Raw genomic sequence first — 10,561 nt, 5'->3', positions numbered from 1 at the left:
TTAAATATCTTCAAGATAAAACGAAGACACCTGTAATGGTTATATGCACGTCGATATATTGTTCATCATTTGGTAATTTCATCTTCCAATAACTGTCAAGTCCTATGTTAAAAAAGAGTTGGTGATACAATCCAAAATAACAACAAACGAAAAGAGAATGATTCAAGCGTGTGTGAAACTTCTTAATAATGATGGCAATATGAATCTTCATTAGAGCCACACCAACTGAATTCCATTTTAAGAGGAGTCGCAACGACATTTAAAGAAAAGTCGTCCTGATTAAAGTAGTTGTTCTCCTCATCAATTGCGGTAACTCGATCCAAATACGACTCACTTATTCCATTAGACATTGATTGCGGACATAACATTAAAGGTGCTCCACCTTTAGAGTTTCCACTTCCCCATATTTTGAGAACTGCACAATAGGTTTACTTCATATAAGAGAATTTTGGGTTATTCCCTTGGGCTTTTAATGTAACACCTGTACAAACAAATCTCTTACACAATATTAACATTGTCTCTAATGGTCCATATTAAAGCCTAGTAGTTTTCAGAAGAAAATAACCTTCAACCAAATGGTACAATCACTATAACTAAGGAATGAGGCCTTTTTAATTTAGGAGTTGTTCCTAATTTAGCAGGAACGGCGAACAAATTGTTCAGTGACGTAGTTGAAGGATAAAATATTTATTGTGCAATATCTTCTAGTTGTTTGCAGAGATTGGTCAAAGTAACAGACAGATGCAAGCAAAATGACTATTTGCGAATTATGTGCTGTAAATGATAGTTATTATGAACAGTACCTAGCCATAACTATTTTCCCAATTAGGTGGTAATTACATTTCGTATTGTCATCATCTCATATATGTTCCGATTTCTGTAGGAAACGAAACGCATTTCAAACAAAGTAAAAGCCTTTGTTTTGACAAATGGTGGTTTCATCTAAGAGGTGATTAAATAGTGTTCACCAAGAAACATTTAACAGACAGTTGTAAAACGAACAAACCCTTCACGACGTTTTAATAACATAACTTATTTGGCAAAGTCTTGAAACTGTTACATGTACAAATATTTTGCGGCCTATACTCAGTCATTTAGAACTGGAATCCATTCGCATTATAATATTTCTGTCATTTAAATGTAATAAGTCTGACTGTTCCACCAATTCTTAAAAGGTGATGTTCCTATGCTTGTCCTATAGTCAGGAATTACTCAGTTGAGCAAGCATTTGCTCCAAATCACTTGTACTCTATATCTATATCCACATACTAAAAGTCACTCATGCCTGTAGAAGCTAACGAATGAGAACTTAATTAAAGTATTGTAACTCATATATTTCATATCTCACCGCACCCGCAAGTCATGGCGAAATATTTCAGTTTACCAATCATTTAAATATATCACAATGTTATCTAGACAATCTTTTACAAAGAAGTAGATTCCTCGCAAGATACATGCACAAAGAATTATATTTGAACGAGAACGATTTGTTCGATAGCTCTATTTAACTGGATTATTTTCATAGAGTTGACATCACATAGAAGCAGCAAAGCCATGCCACAGTATTGAATCTGAACTACATTTAAACATTAAAAATGTACTCCAAAGTTAAACTCTGAGTTCTAATCGATATACATTCTTTAAGGCACAACTTATTTCAAATAGTTGAAATTACGCTATTTGTAGCATTTTAAAGGTGTATTTAAGACATTTTAAAAGTATGTATAAACCTCATTTTGGTTTATTTAGAGCGTTTGCGTGCAATTTTCGATTCATTTTTGTGTTATGTGAAAATGTTGATATACGTGAATCAAAACCTATCAGTTGCATCCACCTCTGGGAAAAGGATAAATGTGGTATTTACTAACCGGTAAAAATGTATGCAATTTCATATTTCAAACTTGGTAGTTGGACAAGTGCAATTACTATTATTATTATTATTATTATTATTAGTATTAGTATTATTATTATTGTCTGAAGCCATTTAGTCCACTGTTCACGGCTGTTATCTTTTCACATATATTATTGTATCTTGCCCTCGTAAATTCATCCAATATGTTAAATCTAAACTAGTAACAAAACGTGACTGATATTAACATGTTTTGTGCACTATTACAAAACTACTAATTTACAGTTTTATGTGATTTTTATATGTATATTTAGGCTTAGAAACAGCTGTTCATACTTCAAATGTTATCTGGATTATCCTGTTATCCAACTCTGTGAGATTACTGACAATAATTCAACGTGACTGTTTCAATAAACATTATGCAACAATGGATGAAAGTCCCACAACAAAATATTATTATTTCACCTTCAGACTAAAGTTCTTTTGGATGGGGTGTTGACTATATACGCCAGCAGAATCGTTTCGTGGGCACAGGTCCACATCAACAGGCACTTCACTGCTGTTTTAATCGTCTAAACCAAGATCCGAAATATTCGCTGTGTGACGAAAGGTAAAATTCTTATTTATTATTCTAATAATGCATTATGAATTTCTTTCAAATAGTTAACACAGCATTTCATATCGCATTTATTTCGGAGCATTTTATAAACAATATTTCCATTTCGTGTTTTCTGAATTTTTTTATTACTTATATTGTCAGTTATTAGTTAATACGAAGGAATATAGCTACTTTACACGTGTTAATATAAAAACAAGTGTCTATCTGCACACGATGCACTTTATATTTGCCACTCTGTTTCTTAAGTCTTGATCAGATATTTCCTTTTCTTTAGGATTATATCATGGAGAGACCAGCAATTTTCCTGCAATCTCTGATGGTGCTGATAGTGGCTATCCAAGTTATCTCTGCCTGCAGATGTGGTAAACCGCGTTCAATGGAGGAGTCCATCTGTGCTAACGAAACATGTTGGTAACATTAGTATATTAGTAAGATTCTTTACCTTCACTGGGGATGATGGTATTAGTAGCCATGATAATGGAAAAGGATCAAAAAAGGCACAACTTGTAATATTTCCCCTACAACTGCTGCTGCTAATAAAACTACCAACATCACTACTCCAACGTTTGTAGCTCTTATGATTACAACATGTTCTGACATCATCGCAAATACTATTCTTATATATGGTCCTATAAGTACAAAAAAGTCATCGTATTAATTCATTTGGCGGCATTCTGGATTTCAAAAATTGAAACGTACTAATACATCAGGTTTTCTCATATAGTCGAGCAGTCTAACGTGCGTGTCTTCATTTCCTCTTGAAGTAATGTGTTCTACGCGTGCGAATGTTATTATTAGATTAGTCTCTAACGGAATTTGCCGAATTTATCATACCACTTTATTTGGTGGACTCCGGAAGATAAAAATGATCGGATTTGTGAGTGAGTAACTTCATTGAGCGAATTAAGGGGTGGTACCAGTTAATTCTACACTGAATATCAGAACGAAGTTTAAACCAAACGTCGTGATTATTTATCAAAGCATCTATCTAAACTCTTAGAATGGAATAATAGTGAAATATATGATAAACGGCGGCGCTGGGGCTGTAAAGACACGAAGCGCTGTACAAAATTACTTAGCATCCACAACTTGATTTCTCTTCTCTAATAATTATGTCTAATTTTTCATTTCAATCAAGAAAAACAAGATTTTTTTTAATTTTAGCAACTTAATTTGTTTTGGTATGGTTACCAATTTATACGTTCTGCCTTCTGCTGCGTCCATGAACTGATAATAAGTTTATTAATGTACTCATTCTCTCTCTCTCTTTCTATCTATCTATCTATCTATCTATCTATCTATCTATCTATCTATATATATATATATATATATATATATATATATATATATATATATATATATATATATATATATATATATATATATATATATATATATATATTAAATATAATATAATATAGGAATCGTGTTTATTTTCTTAATTTCAGTTCGAGTAAAAGATAATGACTTATTTCTATTTGTGTTAGCTGTAGCCCGACCCCATTTGCAAACGTGTATGGCAATAAAATAAGGTGAAACAAAAAGTTACAAAATGTTAGAAAACGTATTACAACCTTTAGTGATTAAAACTAATTACTTCGATGGATTCACCAAGATAACATGAATTTATACCACTTTTCTCTGAAAACGGCATGAAACAACCTGTACGTCTAACGTTGGTAAAGTTGTCATTAAAATGGTGCTTTGTTTACTTTCTTAATTGAAAAGGTCGATAAAAATGTTTAACTAAATATAATGTTTTGAACATTAAACCTGTGAAAACGAACCACGCATTCAGCTGGATATGTAACATGCATTCAGTGATATATGCATGAATACATAGACACATGCGAAAAAGTGCACGTTTGTATTATCTTTACAACATTGTTCCTGACTACATTAAACACATGTTTCTGTACTACAGTCGTCATGGCAACTCCAGGGACAAAGAACTTTACAGATAAATATGGAAATCCCGTTGATGACGAAAATTTAGCTTACTACGTGATATACAATACGTTTATGGATACCATGTACCATGTAAGTAAATAAATCTACTTATGATATTTATTTAAGGAATCCAAACAGTTACGCAGTGTTTCTCGATATAATAATAGTTTTCGTAATCATGACAATATATGGTTTATTCAGGGGCACATCGTCATTTTACCAAGCTGCTAATCATTCAAATGATTTTGAACACCCTAACATTTAAAATGCACAAGTCCCTTGGAACTGATATGTAACTGCACATCAGTAATATCAGTTTTGTTTTCTGTGTCATACTTGTACCACTAATCCTATTATCATACTTGTACCACAATTCCCATAATCACTATTGTACCACGAGTCCCATTATCATACTTGTACCACAAGTCACATTAGCTTGACAATAAGATGCTGAACACAAAAATATATTCTTGTACACATTTTGAAAAAAGATTTTTTTGGGTTTCGGTGATTTTGTCTTCGACAAATCGCTTATTTTGTCATATTCTTTCCTCGATATTTATTTATTGCATATTAAGTAATACAATAATTCGTATACTGTTATTAATGTTATTGTTTAAGTTTAGTTTTGCGTCTTAATAGTTGATTGTTTTTATAATGTGTTCCTCAATCTTTCGGTATCTTCAGCTCTTATTTACTAATATGATACATATGCCTGAACATTTTCATTGAAATCACAGCGAGCCCAAAATTTAAAACAATCATATGTGCTGAAGATTGGAATCTACTTAAACTTTACATTCGTACCTTGTTTATATTTAACTGGACGTCTTAATGAGTACAAAGAGATGAGACTTTTCAATTAAGTATTCTCCTAAGTGATTTTGACAGAAGACAATTATATCAACCAAAAAAGTCTTATCTTTTTCCGTTCGCCGTACTAACCAAACATGACTTTTCTCTTTCCTTTTGACATCCTATCAAATTTAATCACCTTCAGATTAGACACACGCACACACACACACACACACACACACACACACACACACACTATACACCTAGGACTAAATCATCCATTGAACTAAGGGACATGAAGGACACGTATTTTATATCAATTAGCTGCTAACATTAAATCATCCATTTGACAATGCACATTTTCATTGAAATCACCGGCACAGCGTGCGCAAAACTTAAAACAATCATATTTGCTGAAGCTGGCAGTCTACTTAAACCTTTTACACTTGTACCTTGTTTCTATGTAACTAGACGTCTTAACGAGTCGTACAAAGAGATGATACTTTTCAATTAAGCACTCTCTTAAGTGACTTGGACAGAAGACAATTATAGCACCCAAATATGTTTTTGTTGTTTCCGTTCGACATACTAACCAAACATGACTTTTCTCTTTCCTTTCGACATCATACCAAACAAAAATACCAGCAGATTACACACACACACACACACACACACACACACACACAAACACACACACACACACACACACACTATCTATGGCTAACACTAAATCATCCATTGGACTAAGGGACATGAAGGACACGTATTTTATAACAATTAGCTGCCTAACATTAAAACATCCATTTGAAATTGGACACAAAGGACACGTATTGCTAACCTTTAGCTGCCTAACATTAAGGCATTTGATAACCAATACATTCGTAACGTTTAAACATTCACTGGACTATGGAACACGAAGGGCACGTATTGCTAATCAACGGCCATGACGCAACATCTACATCTACATCACACTGATAGCCTCGAGCACTCACTGTTACATGCAAACCAGCATGGTTACTGGAGCCTACTATTATGGTTTTATACTAAGCTTTGTAACATTAGTTAAAACAAGCACCACGTGTTCAAAGATTAACAAGCAATTCATCAGCTCGGTTTCATGGGTCAAACCTATTTTTAATCTTAGTCAGAAGATACCAATGCTGCTATATCCTCTCATGAAACAAATATTAATTAAAATATATGTAGCAGAACTGAGATTCACAATTTGTATTTTGTTACAATCAAGTCAATTTATCTGAATCTTTAAAAGGACAGTGCACCTTTTCATTTTCAGGAGGGACCAAACAAAATGAGCGAGAACCATGAGTATTTCAAATTGGTTACACGAGTGAAACTATCTGATTGTGGCGTTCCTTTCAAAATAGGCAAAGCTTATTATATTACTGGTGAGTTGTATAAGTTCAATAGTGAGGCATTATCAATATATTACACATGACATCTAAAGCCTTGAAACGAGTACAATATCGACAGAAATATTAGGTGCCCAGTGATTCTAGCGTCCTAAATTAAGATACCACGATGCACATATAGACTTTATAACACACGCGCACACATACAAGCACGCACGCACATGGGGTATGTTTGCCCTATGCTGTTAATATAAGTGGGTACATTTTATATTCCTCAACTGCAGTCGTTTTTGTACATTTCTATCAGAATAATTGTTACATGTAGATACCTTCTGAAATCTTACTTGAAAATTATCGACTTTAAAACGATTATCAATTATGAATAATTAAGTAAGCTAGAAGCTACATAAGTAGAAAACAATCCAAATATTGGGAATCCAAGCACTGAAAATATTTCTTCTAATAATAAAATCCTTTCACAAATTACTTTTATTTATTTCCCAATGGAGACGGTATCCCTTTATACAGGGTTGAATAATTAGAACAAAATGTACTTAGATTCAAATTTTAGTATTACAATGCAGGAGAAGCATGGATAAGATTTTCTGAATATCAAAGTTGCTTTAAAACCAGAAGGAAGGAACTGCACATATATTATGTGACTTATTGTGACAATTAATATCGAAAATCATGCACATAAGACATAAAGAACAATGATAGAAAAGTTAAAAAGCAAGCTTGAATGTGAGATAGCCAGATAGGCGTATACAAAGATACACCAAACAATACAACAATAAATATAACATTGTACCTTATTTTAGGAACGGCACGCGCAGATCATTCACTTTTGGTCAACAGCTGTGATTTCGTCGCTCCTGTACCCTGGCACCTCCCCAATGAGAAATTTGAGCTACTGAATGATATTCTAACTCGCCACAGTGTAGTTGACTGCAGTACCTTTCGTAGTAGTTAATCAATACGGTTTGCTGTCCATGTGCTAGTGAAATGTTAAAGGAAAAAAAGGGTTGACTCGTTATTAGTCCTATTTATCAATTTGACTTATCTACTGTTAAACTGTCTTTCTTTCTTTCTCTTTTTACTTTCTTTCTTTTTCTAGAATTATGTATTCTCTTTACTAAACACTAATGCCTTAAAAATATTAAACGACTCATGTTCTATATCTCACGCTGTTTTGTACTTATGACCAATAATTCGTTGCATGTTTTGTGTTTTATTATGTAACACCATGACCGTAAATGAAGACCACTCATCACAATGCTGAACCAAAATGTCGAAGTTAATCGATAATCGTTGGGAAAAGTTTCACTTCTATGTTTGTGTTTATGTCGTCTCCTTCTACATTAAGATAGTTATCTCACTTTTTCATTTTCTCCAGGACGTCGAGGAATATTCTTCTCATTTGCTTATTTGAACAATCCAAATTCTTTTGAGGAGAATTATATTATTGGTATCGAATAATTCCAAATCTTGGAGTATAAGCACATAAAACGTTGTTAAGAGGCACACAAAAGACTTCATCAAGTAGTTCAATCCTGATATGCGGGAGAAAACAAATGTAAGTAAACACAAAAGCGGTTGACATTTTTTAAATAACAGTTATCGTTTAGAAGAGGAGTCTGCTAAAGCTTACTTTATTGTATTCAACTATTGATCCTCTAACATTGTGATTCACTATCATTCATACATGTTCCGTGTACCATATTTCACATATGCAGCCTTTAGTACAATTGCATTATAGTGTGATTATTATAAAGATAACTGCTTATAAATAAACCATTTAAATAATATTTGGTTAAGTAAAATGACAGAAAAGGAAATTGTCCTATAGTATAAACCGCTAAATGAATTTTTTAAAATGACTGAATGGTTTACATATACATACACGCATCTCTATTACTAAATGGTATGACGACTCGAAGAAAGAAATGAATGACATATAATGTCGGACTATCAAAGTCCTATTAATATCGAGAGAAAAACCTTGAGAAAACGGTAACCACACAGAGACGAAAATACCGCGACATGTAACTAGGCAGGTTGATAGTTAGCTTGATTTAAAGATAGGTGATATCTGTAGATGATATGCAATCCAGCGTGAGAGGAGTTGAAATAGTTTAACTAAAAGTAGTATCTCGTGAATGAGATACAATCCCAAACCTCAAAGGCTTAATATTATATTTCAGCGATTCGTTGACATTTTATTTCCTTCACTGAGTGTACTTTAAAAGTTTCTCGCACATGACAGGGAGTAAATATTTATAATAAAAAACGGAAATTTTCTTAGAGTACTCTTGAAATTCTTTATTGAGGCGTTTTTGCTGTATGGTAAATTCTCACTCTTGACAATTGTGTAGGGTCGCATCAGGCGCGGCAGTCGGAAAGAACTGGAGGTTGAGTACTGGGTGGTACTGCACTGAAAAGGTGAACGCAATTTCGAAATCCAGTATTGAGGGCGCTAATATCACACAATGCACCTGCTATGTCTCCGACTTTCTGCTCGACCATTTCTCCACTGTATAGGCAATCAAAACAGAAAGATTGTATACAAATTAAATCAGTCAAAAGGTTAGCAACACAACCAAATTTTTTACAACACACGTTGCCTATTGGAAGTCGCTACCTCAGAAATTAAGATTTCGTATTTGTTAATATTACAACATTTAAGAAATACATAGATATTTCGTCCACCCTTTTTCTCTCCCCCTCTCTCTCTCCACATTATGATATATTTTCGCAACCAAATTTAGTACAGCAACGACGATTTTAACGATCTTACCAACGACGAGTATATAAACCAACTGTAGATGCAGTAAAGTTTCGCTTTAACCAACAGCTCGCGTCATCGATAAACATCACGTTGATCTCATTGATGTATCCTGCTCTCAAGCAACACTATCGAAGTTGATTTCTCATAAATAATTGTTCATCGCCAAACAGATCCTCGAGGACATCAATTATGCGTATGCAACTATCAGGAGCACAAATGGTGACATTGTTGACGTTGTTTATTTGATCGTAGTGCTTAGAAGCGCGGAAAAAATTCAAAACTCAAGTGGACGCGTCGATGTATACTCGCACACGGTAAACATCGTCTCCACAAGCCCATGCAGTCGGGCGGGTGATCCTAAATAAATCGTAACGCCCCTGTGTATCGTAACAGTAGCGCTAAAGGCATATACATTACAAACTGCGTCAAATCCCATAACTGAACGCTTTGTCTCGACCGTGATCGTTTCTATCTTAAACAAACAGGCAGGAATACTCTTTATGACAATCCCGTCTGTAACCTGTTGGACTTGCTCTTGGGTATATTATGCTATCCAAGGACATTTGCGCCCTAGATATGTATGATTTACAGGCACGCGCGAGTTATCGAATGTTAAGCAACGTTAAACAGATTCGAAACGTTGATCAGTGTCACGTTAAACATACTTGACAGTAGAAAGTATTCACCATGAGTCTTGATGGCAAATAGAGACTAATTAATCTTACCTCGAGAAACAATGCAACGACGGATCCGATTTTGATTTTCCATATAGATGTGTTACCACGTTGACAAGTCTTTCAGAGACAGATCAGCGTCAATAGTATGCTCCAGTGAATGAACCTAGAGCAGGTGCCAGCTTAGAAAAATTGCTCCAAAAGTATTAACGTCATAACAAATCTCGCAAAAGCCATAGGTGGACTCGACCAATCTAGGTCTTTCAAAAACGGTTAAGTTATGCTCTCACCAGGCATTTGAGCTCCAGAATGATCTTCTAAATTGCCACACTAATGTTGTCTGCAGAAAATTACGTAGTGGTTGATCAATACGGTTTGATGTTCATGTGCTAGTGAAATGTTAAACGAATAAAAGAATTGACTCATTATTAGTCCAATATACCAATTTGACCTATCTACTATAAAACTGTATTTCTTCTTTCTTTTCCTACAATTATGCATTCGATTTACTAAATA

The 10,561-nt window shown here is 34.0% G+C and overlaps 1 protein-coding gene across 1 annotated transcript; it reads left to right on the top strand.

Annotated features, from left to right (window-relative positions):
• Window positions 1–2,338: 2,338 nt before the first annotated feature.
• LOC149793177 (uncharacterized) lies at window positions 2,339–7,619 on the top strand. Its single transcript, XM_089966309.1, has 5 exons — window positions 2,339–2,459; window positions 2,743–2,875; window positions 4,393–4,508; window positions 6,508–6,619; window positions 7,405–7,619. The coding sequence occupies exons 2-5, from the start codon at window positions 2,752–2,754 to the stop codon at window positions 7,554–7,556; spliced, it is 504 nt and encodes a 167-aa protein (XP_089822435.1). The 5' UTR covers window positions 2,339–2,459; window positions 2,743–2,751; the 3' UTR covers window positions 7,557–7,619.
• The last annotated feature ends 2,942 nt before the right edge of the window (window positions 7,620–10,561 follow it).

Source organism: Sinohyriopsis cumingii, chromosome 8, assembly GCF_028554795.1.
Source record: "Sinohyriopsis cumingii isolate HCF-2022 chromosome 8, ASM2855479v2, whole genome shotgun sequence".
Lineage (NCBI taxonomy): Eukaryota > Metazoa > Mollusca > Bivalvia > Unionida > Unionidae > Sinohyriopsis > Sinohyriopsis cumingii.
The sequence above is the reverse complement of the archived record's forward strand: the minus strand, read 5'-3'. Positions and strand labels throughout refer to the sequence as shown.